Here is a 19248-nt window from a genome sequence, read left to right as displayed (position 1 = left end):
CTTCATTTTCAAAAGAATATCAATTCAAATGCTTCTTTTTTTAAAAAAATGTTTTGTTTATTTTTATTTATTTGATAGAGACAGAGAGAGAAAGAAGCAGACAGGGAGAGAAGAGAGAGAGAATGGGCACGCCAGGGCCTCCAGCCACTGCAAACGAACTCCAGACGCTTGTGCCTTCATGTGCATCTGGCTAACGTGGGACCTGGGGAATCGAGCCTCGAACCGGGATCCTTAGGCTTCACAGGCAAGCGCTTAACCGCTAAGCCATCTCTCCAGCCCGCTTCTGTTTTTTAATTGACTTTTTTTCCCCCATGAAACTAGGTATTCTGCTAGAAGTGCCTTAATTATTGTTAGAATAGCTCTCTGCATGTAGGAAAGAACACTGTGGGTGCTTTGTCTCAACAAGAAAGTGGGCTCCTCAGAATCTGCCTGGTCCTTTGGCATGTCAAAATAAGGCTGTTTTCTCACAGGCTTACCACCAGGTCCCTAGTGTTTGTCATGCCGGTCCTATCTCTGTGTATCTTCAGGCAAAATTAATGTCTTCTCTCATACAGACAGTCTTCGCATTTATAGTTAAGATGTGTGTGTGTGTGTGTGTGTGTGTGTGTGTGTGTGTGTGTGTATGCACAACTGCAAAATTGCAAAAGGAAACTGACCAACAAGTACCTAAAGAACAGTAAAGGAAAAATGGGAAACACTGTAACTGCAGCCAGAACACAATTACAGACACTGAGGCCTGGCTGGTTGAGGATTTTGTCCAGAAATTTAGCTGCTTTCTTTTACTGAATTACTCAGCTTCCTGTGTAAGAGCTATGCAGGCTATTCTCCAAACTTCAAGGATGCTCTTAGAGAAGCAAAAAGAACAGAGAATGCCTGTAATGTGACCTTGTAAGTTGAAGAAACTTCCCACTGCAGAGCCTGGAATGTGGCTCAGTTGGTGGAGTGCTCGAAGCATGTATGAAGTTTTGGACTCACTTTCCAGGCACCATTTCACCCTACATAACCTGGGCATGATAGTGCACACATAAAATTCCAGCGTTCAGGAGGTAAAGGCAAGAGGATAAAGAAGTTCAAGGTTATTCTCATCCTCAGGTATGTTATAAGTTTTAGGCCAGCCCTGGAGCACATGAGATTCAGTCTCCAAAACTTCACAACATTAAAAAAAAAAAAAAAGAAGAAGAAGAAAAGAAACCAGCCGCTTTGGCTACTGGTACACTATGTTTAACCAAAAAAATGTGCCAGCTGGCCGTGGTGACACACGACTTTAGTCACAGCACTAGGGAGCCAGAAGTAAGAGGACTGCTGTGAGTTTGAGGCCTGCCCAGGGCTACAGAGTGAGTTCCAGGCCACCCTGTTCTAGAGTGTGATCCCACCTTGATAAAAAAAAAAAAAAAAAACACCAAAACAACTTAAAAAACAAAAAATATTTTAGAGCTGGAGAGATGGCTGAGTGGTTAAAGGTTAAAACTTGCTTGCAAGGCCTGATAATCCAGGTTCAATTTCCATCATTCACATAGAGCCAGATTAATTTGCCCATTCATCTGGTGTTTGAAGTTGCAGGAGGCCTATTTACTTTATTCATTTAAGTAAATGTAAATATGCATTTCTTTAAGATGTTGACTGTTTTTATTTTTTGGTTTTCCAAGGTGGGTTCTCATGCTAGCTCAGGGTGACCTGGATGGAATTCAGTATGTAGTCTTAGGGTGGCCTCAAACTCGTGGTGATACTTTTACCTCTGCTTCTCGAGTGCTAGGATTAAAGGTGCGTGCCACCACACCTAGCTAGGCATATATATATAATCTTTTATATTTTTAAATGTTTATTGTTATTATTGTTATTAACAATTTTTTTCTTTTGTTTTTTTGAGGTAGGGTCTCACTCTAGCCCAGGCTGACCTGGAATTCACTATGGAATCTCAGGTGTCCTCAAACTCACAGCAATCCTCCTACCTCTGCCTCCAGAGTGTTGGGATTAAAGGTGTGCGCCACCATGCCCCGCAAGATATTTCATATGGATTCATCATGTGTTGGTGCCCTCTCTTTCTTCATCCCTGCCCCTATTCTGTTGGGGACACTCCTCAGTGGAGTTGCATCTTATGACTTATTAACACTGAATTTAAGGCATAATTATTCATTAACAATCTCAAATACTTCATGTACATAACATTTTACTCATTTAAGTAATATTAGAGCCACTTTTATTTATTAAAAAAAGTAATGAAATTTGCCAGTCTATAACATGCAACATATACATACTGTGACTACATAATATAGATATTTTTATTACCTCTACCTTTTGCTTACTCCAGAGAAGGATATTGGTATCACTCTTTTGACTGAAATTATGCGTTTTCTCCACTTTCTCTCAGCAAGTAGAGCTGAAGTTCTTGAACAATATGCTAATGAGTAATAGAATGAATTAAATGTTTGTATCCACTTGGATTTTGCTCTAGAGATGATAAAAATCATCTCATTATGGGTATATAATTATGTATGTTTATATTTCTTAGCCATGTTAATGATTCTTAAAAGCCTCTTTATAAAATTCAAAGGTGAATAGGACTGTCAATATTACAGACATGGCTAACAGGAAAGTTTTGAAAAGCTGACACTAATGTAAAGATGCACCATGTAAGACTAGCATATCAAAAAATTTTGAATCATAAAAATTCCAACATGTCCAGCTTGTTATACAATGCATAAAATATAACTAATAGAATAGAAGAATAGCAAATGGGTTTCACAATAATATATGTAAGAGGGAATATAGAATATATTTAATTATTAAAATCATAAGATTTATTAAGCATTTTTTATTAGTTATGTATACAGTGTGTATACAGCCATGATGGTACCATCTTTAGCTTTTTCCCTTTCATCCCCCCATGGGGAGTGTGGGTCTTGCATTGTAGGCATGGCCATCAGTTATGGGGGAGAGGCAATGTCTCTATGTTTAATAACCCAACTTATAGCTGTAACAATCTTTCTGCTTCCTCTTTCGTGAATTTCCCTGAGCCATGTTGGGTTCATTTTAGGTCTATTTCAGTGAGAGGTTACTAAGCATTTTTGAGATGTTTCTTTATACACTGTTTTAGAGAACTAATTGTACTTGGTCAAATCTTTCAGAAAAAATGTAAGAAGCAGGGTGTGGTGGTGCATGCCTTTAATCTCAGCACTAGGGAGGCAGAGGTAGAAAAATCTCATAAATTCAAGGCCACCCTGGCACAACACAGTGAACTGCAGGTCAGCCTGAGCTAGAGTGAGACCCTACCTTGTAAAACCAATAATAATAAATAAAAATAATAAATAAATACATAGTATAACAGCATGTCAGATTTTTGCTGGTATGTATAAAAGTTATTCTTTTGTTTTGTTTTGTTTTGTTTTTTTGAAGTAGGGTCTCTGGCCCAGGCTGACCTGGAATTCACTATGGAGTCTCAGGGTGGCCTCGAACACACGGCAATCCTTCTACCTCTGCCTCCCCAGTGCTGGGATTAGAGGCATGTGCCACCACTCCCGGCTTCCAAAAGTTATTCTTATTAAACCTCAGGTTTATTGTCAATCAAAAACTAGTGAAATAATTCAAATTATGGTAATGTATAATATGTGTAATTTTGATGTAGGGAGGAGTGACTGCTGTAAGTACGATGGCATGAAAGGGCACAAGACTGGTGAGTTCAATATCCATGTCCCATGTAAAGAGTTTGGCATGGCTATGCACATCTGTCACTCCAGTCCTGTGCAGAGTAAAGACCTGAGAACTGCTCAGGTTCTTAAAAACTTCATTTGTGTGATCACAGAGACTCCATCTCAATAAATCACATGGATGATATAGGAAGGATGCTCAGTGTTATCTAGCCTCCACAAACCTACCTGTGCACCTACACATACGTGTGTGTATACTATGTACATGATGCCACACACGCACACCATATATAAAACCTCCTCTTCAACTACCTACTAGATGGTACAAATTATAATGGCTGGTTAAGCTCTGTTATTTTGAAAATATTCTTAATGATAGCTTTCTATTAGTAGCAAATATGATTTTCTATGTGGCGTTATTTGCCAAATTTGAATTTCCAAGGGAACAATTACTGAGGAATAATATCCACAAATCATATCATTTTTTTGTTCCTAAAAGATGAAATGGAAAAAAGTTTTTCAGATAGCTATATTCTTTTCTTTAACTTTCACATGTTCAGAATATTGTGAATAAGGGAGAATTTCCTATTAGTATAAAGTCCATATAATATAATATTATGTATCATACTTCCAGGGTAACACTTCTTATAGCTGTGTGTTTTATCCCACATTTGGCATCCATGAATATCAGTTTATTAACGTTAATTTTACTAGGCAGATATTTGCTAAAAGCCTACAGTAAGTAGCAGATATTTATGTAATTATGTTGTAGTCAGGTTCGTATTTCTGGCAGAAATCACCCATCCAAGAGCAGATTGTAGGAAAAAAGTTTTTATTTTGGCTTACAGACATGAGAGGTAGCTCCATCCTGGAAGGGGAAAATGATGACATGAGCAGAGGGTGGACATCATTTCCTGGCCAACATCAGGTGGACAACAGGAACAGGAGAGTATGCCAAACACCAGCAATGGGAAACTGGCTATAACACCCATAAGCCTGCCCTTAACAAGACACTGCCTCCAGGAGGCTTTTATTTCCAAAGTGCGATCAGCTGGGGACCTGGCATTCAGAACACCTAAGTTTATATGGGACACCTGAATCAAACCGCCACAAATTATAAAAAAAGAATGGTCTCAAATTGCTTTAATTGGGAAAAAAAATAAATACAGAAAGTGAGTACTCATGAGTTTTTGCTTGTGAGTCTGAATATTTTCTAATGTTTCCTGAGACTGTATGGGCTCCAGAACATAAATTATATTCACCTTTAAGAATGGGATCTGAATGTATGGGATTTGAAGAAATTATTGATAAATGAGTACCTACTTTATTACTAGGACTGTCCTAATTTAGTACAAGATACAATTGCTAATTTGACATAGAATTATGAAACAAAACTTATAGCTATAGAACTTACATATAAATATTATTCTACTAAATTTGTGAATATATCACAATTAAGAAGATAAATGTCCATGGTCTACTTTATAAACATGCAAAAACTTAGAAAGTTCAGATAATTAACTGCTTAATTAAAAGCATAATGACAAATTTCCAAAATGTTTAGGATGTGAAACAGTAAAGTAATCTATGAAAAAGATTTTAAAATGCACAAACCTGGACTGGAGATATTGCTCAATGGTAAGGCACTTGCCTGCAAAGCCAAAGGACCCATGTTCAATTCTCCATGACCCATGCAAGCCAGGTGCACAAAGTGGCACATGTGTCTGGAGTTTGTTTGCAGTGGCTGGAGGCCCTGGTGTACCCATACTCTGTCTGTCTCTCTCATCTCTATCTCTCTCTGCTCACAAATAAATAAATAAAAAAATTAAAAATTACAGAAACCCACAGGAAATTTTGCTTGCTAAATTGCTATGCTGAAGTACCCTGTATTTGGAGTCTACTGACATTGCACAAATTACACAAAGGTAGTACTTTTAAAGTTAATTTTTACAATAGTCCTGTCATACTACTGGTAGGTAGTAACTTCTTTACTAGGAAGGCCTTGTGCTGGTTTGTATTGGCTTTGAACTTGACAGGAAAGAGAACCGGCTTGGAGACAAGCCTCTGTACATATCTGTGAGGGATTTTTTCAATCAGGTAGAATTGGGAATAAGCATTCTCCCTTCCAGAATGAACAGAAAAGAGAAAGCTAGCTGAGCATGGACATCCATCCTCCCCTTTCTTAATGCAGAGGCCATGTGCCCAGATGTGAAAAGTTCCTACTGCCATCCTGTCCACCCCCCCCCATGATACAGTGTGCCCTTGAACCATGGGCTAAAATAAACCCATCCTGCTAATATTGCTTTTGCCAGATATTCTGCCACAGCAATGAGAAAAGTAAGATAGACCTAATGAAATTCCATTTCTGACCGCATCTCTTGAAGAGAATATCTCCAGCCACTTCCTTTTCACTTTTTTTTTCTAGCTTCTGTGAGGTAAAATACCTCTTCCACCATGATAAACCATGCTAAAACAGGCACAAAGCATTAAGACCAAGAGACTATAGGATTAAACTTCTTAGGTGTGAGCCAAAATAAAAAAAAAAAAAAAGGAAACCTTTCTTCCTTAGAAGATTCTTAGTCTTAAGAGCTGTGTAGCAGTAATAGCTAACTAACAGCTATCTCCTCTAAGTTTACCACCTAGATCTTATGGTGAATATCTTTCTTCTAACTTTTTGACATATATTACATGAAATTTCCAATTTCTACTTCTAGTCATGACTATAAGCAAAAATATTTCTTTCCTCCCATGAGCTGTTTTTGGTCTGGTGTTTTGTCTCAGAAACATGAAGGTAATTAGAAGTGGTAACAATGATTAGTTTCATTGTTGTAAGGTCACTTATTTTATAATGCTATTGTATATTTTCTAGGGTTTGCATCATATTTTCTGAGTGTGTGTTCATTTGTGAGCAAGAGTGCATGTGTGTGCCGCTGTGTTTGCATGAATATGGACTTACAAGTGGAGGTCAGAAGACAATCTCAGACATGATTCCTTTGAGACATTATCCATCTTTCCCAAGAAAACATCACTAATTATGCTGAAGCTTTCCTAGTAAGTTATACCAGATAGGCAGTGAGCTTCAGACCTCTGCCTGGCCCTGCCTCCTGAATACTGGGATGAAAAGTAGGTACTGTTTGGTTATTTGCTTGCTTGCTTTTTTGGAGATTATGATGAGCAAACTCAGGTCCTTATTCAAGAAGAGGCAAGCCCTTTAAGCAGAGTCCTCCAATATAATTTCACAATTACAATGAAACTAATTTCATCTACAAAAATAGTAAGCTTATGAAAATGCAAAGCTACTCCTATGACTACAGAATTTGGCTAATAAAAATTACTGACTGAAAAATATATCTATTGAAGAATTTTGAAACAAATATTCTCTATCCAATTTTATTGAAGAGTTTATACAATTATATTATCTGATAATCCAAGCATCTGAGCGCAAGCAATTATTATTCAGCCTTTAAAAATAAACATTTTAGTTAATATGTGATGATTCCTGTATGATTTGTAATAAATTACTTAGTGGCAATGTATCAAATTTATTGATAAAGGGCTTGAGAGATCACACAGCAGTTAAAGTGCTTGCTTGCAAAGCCAGGTGGCCTGGGTTTAATTCCTCATTATATACTTTGAGCAAGATGCACAGAGTGGTGCATGCATCTGGAGTCCATATGCAGTGGCAGGAGGCCCTGGTGGGCCCATACTCTGTCCTTGCAAGCAAATAAATAAAAATATTTTTTGAAATATCTTGATAAAACTTACTGCACTGATTTTAAAACTGCATTCAATTTCATGTACTGATTATATGCTAACAAGTTTTCCTTGAAAGGCATTGCCTTTCTAAAACTGAGCTCAATGCTATATGTCTTTACATATTTATTCCATTGTGGAATACATATTAATAAATGTTCCTATTAAGTTCAATTGATTTTACAATGTTCAAATGACCATATTTTATTTTCTAATATTTTTAATTAATGTCAGTGAAATAAAACATAATCTATAGTTTTCAGCTTTTCATTACACAATACTTGAGATAATTATTTAAAAGGAAAAGTTCATGCTGGCTCACAGTTTCAGGGGTTTCTCTCCATGTCCTATTGGCTGTGTTGCTTTCAGCATGTGATGACATACATGACATTGCAGGAACTGACTGACATAGTCACCTGATGGTATTCTGGTAAGCACAAAGAGCAGAGCAGATCCAGGATCTCTATATCTTCTTCACGAGCTCTGCCAGTGGTCTAGCCTCCTGACAGGGCCTCATCTACGAATGGTTGCACCACCCAACTAAACCGTCATCTGGTACATAACCATCCTTTCAACACACGGGTCTTTGTGGAACATTCACAACTAACTGATCACACTTTACAGGGCTGGGCATTTGTTAACATATGAGCAACCTGATTTCATCCCAAGCATCACAAACAAGCAAACAACATTGAAACACTTTTCAAATCACACTGCAGAGATGGCTTACGGTTAAGGCTCTTGCCTGTAAATCCTAAGGACCCAGGTTCCATTCTCCAGAACCCATGTAAGCCAGATGCACATGGTGGCCCATGTGCTAGAGTTTGTAAGTTTGTATGGAGTTGCAGGAGGTCCTGGTGTGCCTATTTTCTATCAGTGTCTGCCTATTTCTTTCTCTCTCTCTCTCAAATAAATAAATAAAATATTTAAAAAGCATACTACATACACTCATATTTTATATATTTTTGTCTTAAGCCTATATTATTTATTATTAATCCAATATACCTGAAAAGTGGTTACTTTCTGCCTTTTTGTGTTCAAATGTATGACACTGACTTAAGCAACATGCTATCTTATCTTCCCAGCTAACCAACATCACTATTAATTCATGGAACACTTACAGTCACATGTGTTCTGATTTTTTAGACTAGCTGATCTTATTTTGTAGTAAAATCACAGTTCTGCTTACTACTGAACCCACTGACCTCCTCTTTATTATCAGACAGACAGTGGTGTAAAGCAAGTTCATTGCTTTGCTATACCACATTTGAGTTAATAGGTATTTTTTTAATCTATAATATCAAGATGAGAAGATACATATTTTAAATAATAAAATAACTTTATTTAATCAAGTATTCCTGGATTCAATGGCTATCTTCTACAGAGGATCATCACCTGTGTACATAGACTTCTAGACTCCCAAACCAGAAAAGAAACTGGTATGTCTTCCATTAACATTGGTTTGACCCTTTTCCTCTCTACCTATTTGTAGCAAACAGCTTCAGGTTCACAGAAATGAACTTCCAGACCAGTCACAGTTAGGAGGAAAGGGACCTTTATTGAAGCTTACAGATGTAGGGGAACGTCCATAATGGCAGAAGCTGGTCCTGCTTTCATAGGTCAAAGCAGAAACAGAAGCCCCAAGCCTAAAAGCCAAAAGCCACACAGCACACTTCAGGAACTCCAGGAAGAACTAAGGCACTTTGCACATCTTTAGACTGGAATCTCAAATCTACCATCACACCTTAGGGCTGTATCCTAAGAGTCACCTCCTCCAGCCAGGTGACACTACAAACTGACAAAACACTGAATACATTGTGGGCCATCTATTCAAACTACCACACTACTGTTGGCTGTTTTCTAGCCAAAACTGACAGTCTTTCCATTCCTCAGAGGAGTCACTCTGTCCCTATTGACCACATTCTCACTCACTGCATACATCTACAGCTCTCTACTACCACATCCTTTTTCTAATCCCAATATCTAATTCTTAAAAAAATTAGCTAAAAATCAACCCTAGAGCACAGGTATTTGCATCTCTATATATTTTTATGTTAGATTAGGTTTGGTACCATGGATTGTGGTCACTGCAGTCACAGTTCCTTTCTTGGAGTATTGATAAAACAAATTTGCTTGCTGTTAGTTTTCCTGATAAAATTGACACTTCTCTGACACATGGATCCTATTACTGACATTCATCAAACAGCTGTTAAGGCAGAAACTTACACAAAGAGATATGTATACAAATGCTGTGCATTATTTTTGAATAAAAGTATATGTGAAGGGAAGAATAAAGAACAGGAGAAGATGTTGTTCTGAGTTTTCATATCACCTGCAGAATACATTTCAGGGTTATTACCCAAAGCTAATCAACCCATGAGATATCATCTTAATCCAGGATTAAGGAGCTAAAGAGGAACCCATTTAAATGGAAATTATTGTATTTACAACCATTTGTAAAATAAATTTAGTCATTTAAAAAATAAAAATTATAAAATAAATATGTAAATAATTCCAAATGACCAGAGGACATGGTGTTTGAATTTTCAAATTAGATAACAAAAGTGAATTCTGAATTGCTGCTATATATATTTTTTAAAGTTTGATTTTAAGTTACTTTCCACATGTATTGGCTTTTTGCCCAAGTACTTTTCAAGAAAATAGGGCAAAATTTTAAGATAAAATCTTAATAACTATTTACAGATGCAGTAAATTGATAAGATGTAGAACTATATATATTTTTAAACAGGAGAAACATGATGGAACTCCTAATACATGCATTGAAAATGATCTGCTTGATCTTTAAATTCTGTATTACCAAGAAGAATAGTGTCTCTGTGGTTTTATCTAGAAAAAAATAAGATTCTCATGGATGTTTGTCTAAATCCATGGCCTGTAGCTAATACATAATTTTTGTAAAGGTAAGGTATGTAATCATTAAACATTCCCTCATGTAACCTTTTTTCATCTAATCTATTGATGATTCAATCTTTTTAATTTCCCTGTGTTCTCATGTTTTCATCCTATAATTTACTATATACATATAACAATAACCAAATTGGTATTACAGAAAAGAAAATCTAGCTCCTTAAATAAATTCAATATTTAAAGAATTAATTCAATTCAAAAAAGACTATTATCAGTAGAGTAATGCAAATTTTGGCATTTTAATTCAGTAGGTTCTATATCCCTCTTATTCTATGTAACAGCAACAACTATTTAAAGTCACAAAAATTCATCAATTATAATGCTAATGGTACTACTGGAAAATTTTCAAATAAAACTAGAAAAATACAAATTGTATAAAAGTGAATTCCTGCTCGAATGTATTTGTAATTTGACCAGCAGTAGAGTGAGTCACATAATATTTCAGAGACAATTTTGTCATCATCTTAAGTATCCTACTTAAGTCAATGAAATAAAACATGCTATTTACATCAACCATAGTTGTAGTTTCTATAATTGTATATGTAGCTGTATGTTTAGCTAATATTAAGATATAACTTAATGTGTAATTAATTTTCCATGTTGCAGGAAAAAATTATACTGTGCAAATTCACAAATTGAATTGAACTTGTGTGGGCATTTTGTTCTCTATATTATTCTTTAGGAACAAATGACAATCATTTGACCATGAAGTTATAGAATTTTGTATAAAATTTGTATACATTCATAAAAACTGATATTTGGATGAATATATTTATTGAAAGTCTCTGAAAATAAAAAACGAACCTACCCCAAAATTGCATCAACGTGTTTCTTTCTTTTCTAAAAGATGGAGAATTGTTTCATGTGGTACGTATTATTGCTATGTTCACCTAAACTAAACTGTTCATGCATTTTAATACCATTCCTTTAATCTGAATTTTATCTAATAAGTTGTTATGAATTTCATCACTTTGAAGTGCTAGAGATATGTTTAGTAACTTTCTGTGGTAAAGTCATTATTAATATATTGCAGAAAATCTTCAAAAGCATATGTTCAGTTTTAAACAAATAATCACTTCCTTTGGAAAGACCAGGTGCACACAAATTCATGAATTATTACTTCCACTGCCAATGCACTAATTTCTCTTGTCGGTTTTTCTGATTCTAGTATGCAATGCTCTGCTCCTCTATGGTACAGCCTTTTCATAACTGTTTTATCAGCGAGCATGCACCTCACACACTATATCTTTTACATAGCATTGAAATACTGTTCTCAAACTACTCAGCATATTGTTTTGCCTGTTCTCTAAGCAAGTACTTCAAATCCTTTTCTCATTACATTTGAAATTGTGAATGTAAAGCACATAAATAAATACAGAATTTCAAGACACAAAAGAAGTAACTGAAGAAGATGGGAAGGGAGGGCGGGCAAGAGAGGGTAATGGGAGATGAATATGAAGAAGACATGTTATATGTTTGAACAAAAGTTGACAGTAAAATAAACTTGTACAAATGAGATCAAATATTCAAATACAAACACAGGAAAGAGTTTGGGCGTTACCTTTAACCTTAAAGTTACACTTAAAGGAAAGTATATGTAAATTTTACTGGATTCCACACATTTCAGTCCTCAAACTATACTTTGGTGATCGAGGGCACATGTTCATACCTTTGCTATTGTCCATCCCTCCCACTGCATACAGGGTTCCAACGGTGGATTTTCTGGGCTTAGTTCTTGGGCTTTGCATCAAAGTTCTTCTTTCTGGCAGTAGATGATATTTCATGGCTTCTAAAATCAGCTTCTGACATTCCAGATCATTCTTAAACAGTGAATGGTTTTCTAGGTCAGCCAAAATCTGTGAACAATGCACAATCACTGTTACAAGTGCTTATTAAAGGAATGGACATAGTTGAACTGATTTTAAAATTAGAAGATAAATTATCTCTCACATTTGGGGCATGTGTTAAGAGTATTTTACCATGAATTTAGGAAGTTATAAATATAAGAAAGATAAACTATACTGGGTTCTTGTACATATTTTTCCTTGGAAGTAAAATGTTTACATGCAAGCTTGCCATAGGTTATAGATAAGTAGGTTTATAGCATATATTGATATATTTTTAAATTTTGGTACATATACATATAAATACATATACATATAAATTTTGGACACATGTTAAAATGAGATTATGTAATATTCCAAAAATAAATTTCTGACATATAAATGACTTTCTAACTAATTAGATGGATTAATTTTAGCTTAAAAGTGATTCTATGCTTTCTTGTCTTATCACCATGTGAAATTAATGTTAGGAACATTTTAATATGTGTAAAACATGTTTGATTTCTCATGCTGAATTTTCAGAACTTGTGCTTTAGAGTTATGAGTCTAGAGACTATAATTTAATAGTTTAATATTATAAGATGCAAAGTATTTTTAAATTTTCAATAAATAGTACCTTCTGTTAATCTCCCACATTTTTCTAGTGCTACTTATGAAAAGGTTGCATGTCGGGGCTGGAGAGATGGCTCAGGAGTTAAGGTTCTTGCCTAATAATTTAGGTTCATTTCTCCAGTACCCACCTAAAGCCAGATGAACAAAGTGGTATATGCATCTGAAGTTCATTTTTAGTGGCTAGAGGCCCTGGTGCACTCATTCATATACACACACTCTCTCTCTCTCTCTGTTTGTATATAAATAAAATACTGTTTAAATATTAATAAAATGGAGCTAGAGAGATTGCTTAGTGGTTAAGATGCTTGCCTGTGAGGCCTAAGGACCTAGGTTCAACTTCCCAGAATCCATGTAAACCAGATGCACATGGTGTCACATGTCTGGAGTTCTTTTGCAGTGGACATAGGCCCTTGTGTACCCATTCTCTCCCTCTCCTTCTCTCTCTCTCTAATAAACAAAAATATTTTTAAAAATCATAAAATATTTTTAAAAAGGAAATTCTATGTGTTGAATTACATATTATATCTAATACTTAGGAAAACTTGAGGACACTGAAGTAATATGCATGTTAATTAATAATGATTCATGAATCAATTCAATTTATATTTAGGAAAAAAGTTATTGTTCATTGGTATGTTTCAAATTTCTTAGCTATTTATCTGTAAAATAATATGTAAATCACTTAAAAATATATTTTAAATATCAGCCAAGTGCACAATTTATTAAAAACAAAATGAAAAACATGTAATTATGAGCTGAACTATTCTTCTATTGTTTACATATTTTTTATCATTATTAAATAGTATAAAATGGATGCACTTATTTGGCCATAATATTATAGTTTTATTAAGATGTATATAGCCTAATTCAATAGTAAAAGTTACAAAATATTACATAAGAACTTATATTACAGACATTCTTCCAAAAACATCGTAAAGAAATATCAATAAACAAATTGGAATTGGGACTGGAGAGATTGCTCAGTAGTTAAGTTGCTTCCCTAATTTGACACCCAAGTGCACACGTAAACAAGATGCATAAAATTACACGTATCTGAAGTTTGTTTGCAGTGACTAGAGGCCCTGCAACATCATCCTAGCAATGGAAAAAGAACTATTTTCTAAGCTCTTCCTTAGAGTAATGTTGATGAAAATGTCATTTGAAAAGGAGGTCAACTAATAGAATTTACAGAAAGCATAGTAATCACATCTACACCTTTCATCTGTTCATGAGGACTCACAGAAGAGTGAAAGCTAATACTAAACAAATACTTAGGGAAAAATTTAAGCTTACCATAGACCTCAGAAAGCATTAAATTCTCTAACATTGTATCCTTGGGCCATCCTATTTATAAAAACATTTCCCATTTTACAACACAGTGACAAAGTTTCACTTATTTCATATAATATTTCAAAGTTTTATTTGGCTGGTGGCTCTTCTGCTGAAAAAACAACTCACAGAATTAGAATCTACAAAATAAAATTTATACTTATTACAAGTGACAATCCTTTGAGAATAAGTGAGTTTTGTAAATCATTTTTATATGTCTGTTTGATGCAAATGAATATAGTGAATTATACAGTGTTATCACATTTTTAAGCTTATAAAATAATTTTAATTGTAATACATGATAAATGGTTCACCTACAAGTAAATAATTTATATGTGGTTTCTAAAATACATAATAGGGAAACTGTAATGCCATTTAATCTAAACTAGCTTGAGCCTGTTTATTAGTCATGGTAAGGTGCTGGTAACAGGAGTTTGGTGATGACAGAATTTGGAAACAGCAAAATAATTAATGAGTTCATGATTAGAGATGTAGCATGCCATGAGAGAAAACAGCTACATCCACATTGACAATTTCTCTTTCTCTCTCTCTCTCTCTCTCTCTCTCTCTCTCTCTCTCTCTCTCTCTCTCTGTGTGTGTGTGTGTGTGTGTGCCTTTCTCACTCTGCTTGAAAATAAAGCAATAAAAACTTTAAAAAGCTATCTTATTCCTGTTTCTCCTTCATTACTATAAAAAATATTTTCTAATATAACTTAAAATTCCCAGCTCAGGATTTGTTTTTCACAATTACTCTAGATCAACATTATATATCAATTGAATAGTTTGTCTACTGCTCCTACCTAAGTAATTTCTTTATTGTGATTTTTATGAGATACCTTTCTGTATATTGAACAATTTTATTGACATTGTTGAATATACTTATTTATAAAGGTTTATTTTTGTTTTTGTTGCTGTTGTTTTTGGCTTCTCAATGTAGGGTTTCACTGTATCCCAGGCTGACTACCTGGGATGCACTGTGTAGTCTCAGGCTAGTCTTGAACTCACAGTGATTCTCTTAAATCTGCCTCCTCAGTTCTGGGATTAAAGGCATGCTCCATCACAGAGAGAGAGAGAGGGGCGGGGGGGGGAGGGAGAGAGAGAGAGAGAGAGAGAGAGAGAGGACAGAGAGGGAGAGAGAGAGGAAAGAAGAGAGGATGGGTATGCCAAGACCTTTAGCCACTGGGAACAAGCCCCAGATGCATGTGCTACTTTGTGCATCTGGCTTTAAACATAGGTACTGGTGAATCAATCTCCAGTCATTAGGTTTTGCAGGCAAGCACTTTAACCACTGAGCAGTCTCTCCAGCCCCATAAAAAACTTTTGAAGTTTGATCTTTCTTTTCCCCTATAATTGGGTCTCCTTATGAAAAGGATTTACATTAAACTTGTTCTATTATTATTGCTTTTTATTATTTAGTTGGGTATTATTCACACCTGGTGATGATACAATTTTATGTTATGTGCAGTTTCCTTAGTTTTAAAAATTATGTACACTTATTTGAACTATAACAGAAATATGAAAGAGAACACTTTATAATCTTTTTGAGCAGATTACTAGGAAGGATATATTGCAATGGATGGAGATTCATCATAAGGAACCATTGTGTTTATACTTCTTTAGCTTTTCCACAATAATGACTTTGACTAACAATATAGAAAATAGTAATTGTTAAGCCATCTTCACCTGTCAGCACAGGAATCAAACATAGAATGAGATTTAAAATGTGTATGTGTATATATATATATATATATAATATATATATATATATATATATAATATATATATATATATATATATGTGTGTGTGTGTGTGTGTGTGTGTGTGTGTGTGTGTGTGTGTGTGTGTGTGTTTGTGTGTGTGTGGGTGTGTGTGTACTGAGTTCTATGTTCATGCTTCATGTGGACATTATCAGTCCTTTGAAAGACACATTTGCCTGCATGGTAACATGGGACTAACCAGATATCCTTGAGGTTTAATTTGTATGAGTAGTGAAGGTCAGCATGTTAAGTACAGCTACTGCCAGCCTCTCCACTGGACACCTAAGTCTTATTATCTGTCTTCTGAAAGATGATAATTGAAAGCTTTATGGCAATATTTGATAAATATTTTGATACATCAATAAAATTATTTCCTTAAAAGTTCCAATTAATGTTTGTATTTGTTTTGCTGACTTTACTTTTATGATTGTTCGGCTAAAGATGTTGTGGTGGTTTGCTTCACATGTCCCCCATGAACTTGGGATTCTGAATGTTAGGTTCCCAGCTGATAGAGAGTTGGTAATTAAGACCTCCTGGAGGCAGTATATTGTTGAGGGCAGACTTATGGGTATTATAGCCAATGTCCCCTTCCCAGTGTTTGGCACACTCCCCTGTTGCTGTTGTCCACCTTAGGTTGGCCAAAGGGTGATATCCACTTTCTGTTCATGCCATCATTTCCCCCTGATATCATGGAGCTTCCCCTCAAGCCTATATGTCAGAATAAACCTATTTATCAAAAGCTGCTCTTGGTTGTGTGATTTCTACCAGAAATGTGAACCTGACTGCAACAGTACAGTTTATATTGGAAGAGTGAAATCGCTGCTAAAATACTGAATGTGTGGCTTTGGCCTTTTGGAGCTGATTTTCAAGAGGAATATGGAAAGATTTTAAACCATGGCCTAAAAGATGCACTGCAGATCTGTAAGTACAGCTTGATGCACTATTCTGGTCAGTGTTGAAAAACCTGAGTGCAGTAAGACCTACGAACTATGAGGTTTGGCTTGTGAGGGTGAGAAAGAGCTTTGCCTAGTCTGGGCTAGAAGCAATTTGTGCGAGAGACTTACTGTTATGCTCATGTCCTGAGAAGTTGTGCAGGATTGCATTGTGTAGAACTGGACTGGTATAAGCAGACAGATGTGGCACTGAAAGAAATCTTTGGACTGAAATTCTGCCCAGTCAGTGGCAATTGTATGAGAGATTATAACCTTTGAGACTGGGCCAGCTGACCTGCATTGGGGCTATAGGAAGAATGTAGACTCTTTTGAAGGGGCCTGAGTGCTCAAGGAGTGTCCCATTCTTCAAAGTCTACTTGATTCTCCCCTGGATTAAAAAATTGACACACCACCTGGTATTATGGAGTATAAGAAATGGAGGAATAGAAGGGTCATTGAATTTGCAACATTGTCTTGTGTTTTGGAAATGGCCATGGGCAGTGTGAAACAGGTTTTCTGCATGCCTGCGTGGAGACCTGATGGAGCTATGAGGATGAACTGTGGGTTGCAGTGGAGACTTAGTGGAGATGCCAGTACCAGGAGATGGCTGCAAAGGACAGCTGCTGGCCCTGGATAAAATCTTCCAGGACTGTGAGAAGCCTAGATAGAGGGTCAGAATTGGAACTCCAGAGACTTGTTGCTGGTTAGAATTATCATACTTGGAGGTTTGTCACTGACTAGAGATTTTGGAGTTGGAGCTACATAGTTTTATGCTTGCCCTGTTTAAATATTGCATTGCTTGAATATTTATTTGCTATACCCAGTGCCATCTTTTGCAGTGTAAGTGTTTATTTTGTGCTATTATGGTTTATTGGGGGGATTTCTTTTTTGGTATTATGGTTCAATTAAAAGAGCTTGGATTATGAAGATGTCTTAACATCATTGGGATTGATTAAAAACTATGGGGACTTTTGAATTTGAATTAGTGCATTTCATTTTACATCATGTATTTTTATAAGTTTATTGGGGACCAGGGGTGGAATGTGGTGGTACTTAGGTGCTCTGAATGCTAGGTTCTGGGCTGATAGAGATTTGGGAATTGATGCATCCTAGAGGGAGTGTATTGTTTGGGGTAGGCCTAAAGTTATTATAGCCAGTGTCCCATTGCCAGTGTTTGGCACACTCATCTGTTACTGTTGTCCACCTTATGTTGGCCAGGTGGTGATGTCCACTCTCTTCCCATGCCATCATTTCCCCCTGCCATTATGGAGCTTCCCCTCCATGTCTGTAAACCGAAATAATCCTTTTTTTCCCCACAAGCTGCTCTTGGTTGGGTAATTTCTCCCAACAATGTGAACTTGACAGCAACACATGTCTAGAATACTACTGTACTTCTAGAGGCTATTATACACATAACCAGAAGAATGACCCTAACCCTAAACCTAATTCTTAACCTTAATCTCATCCTGTCTGTCAGTAGAGGAATGCATTTGCAATGGTCAGCATATTGTATTCATATGTGATGTGCTATTCTTTTAAAGAACAAATGATGGCACAAAAACTAGTGAGAAAGGGTTCCTTCTATTCTTTTACATGCTAATTCAGAGTACCTCAATCTGATATTCAAAAACAACTGAAAATGCTTTGATATTAATGTATAGAATAATTGAAAACACATTATGTTTTGTCTTAAAAAAAAAACTAGATTCAGTGATTTCAGTAGTAATGTGTATCTCATACCAACCTTTTGTTTTTCTCTAACCCTATCTTAGTCATCTTTAAGTAGAGCACTTTCAATTTACCTCACACTAATTATAGGTATCAGTATTTTTGATTCTTTCGTTTCACTAAGAGAAGATGGAGAATGAATTTTAATCACTTCATATTTTCATATTTCCAGCTTTCTTTAGACTTATTCTGATCAAAGCCCAACATACTCCTTTTGATCATCATCAGTGAAATCAGTTTCTGTAAAAACATCAAGGTGGATGCATCTTGCAAGTCAATAAGGGATTAAAATTATGCTCTCACGCAATTCTAAGTCCACTGGGCATGGACTTTGTAGAGGTTTTTAAGTTTGAGTAGGAAATGAGTTGCTCAAACACCTTTACTGTAAAACAGAAACTTCAGGCATAAGAAAAAAATATAAGCTTATTGATGTTAAAAATTAAGATAATAAAAGAATTACAATGTGTCAAAACTTATGTATAAAACACATTAGAATATGTAAAAAGTAAGGTATATATTCCTATGAATAATATACATTGGAATATGTAAAAAGTAAGGCATATGTTACTAATAAAGCAATTTAAAACAGGAGAACATATGGTTATTTTCCAGTACTTAACAGTTAAGTAGCAGTATGTTGGATTGTGCTGAGAAAATGCTTGCCATGTTTTCATCTGACCACCCCACTTTTAGTTGTTTGACTTTTCAAAACAAAAGTATT

General features: G+C 35.5%; 1 protein-coding gene across 1 annotated transcript in view; it reads right to left on the bottom strand.

Moving 5' to 3' along the window:
• The window catches only part of Klhl1 (kelch like family member 1), a 382842-nt gene that overhangs the window by 102946 nt on the left and 260648 nt on the right, over positions 1–19248 (bottom strand). Inside the window, exon 6 of the mRNA XM_004651015.2 lies at positions 11995–12181. Coding sequence (XP_004651072.1) covers positions 11995–12181 — 187 coding nt within the window. The remainder of the gene's footprint in view (positions 1–11994; positions 12182–19248) is intronic.

Source organism: Jaculus jaculus, chromosome 3, assembly GCF_020740685.1.
Source record: "Jaculus jaculus isolate mJacJac1 chromosome 3, mJacJac1.mat.Y.cur, whole genome shotgun sequence".
Taxonomy (NCBI): Eukaryota; Metazoa; Chordata; class Mammalia; order Rodentia; family Dipodidae; genus Jaculus; species Jaculus jaculus.
The sequence above is the reverse complement of the archived record's forward strand: the minus strand, read 5'-3'. Positions and strand labels throughout refer to the sequence as shown.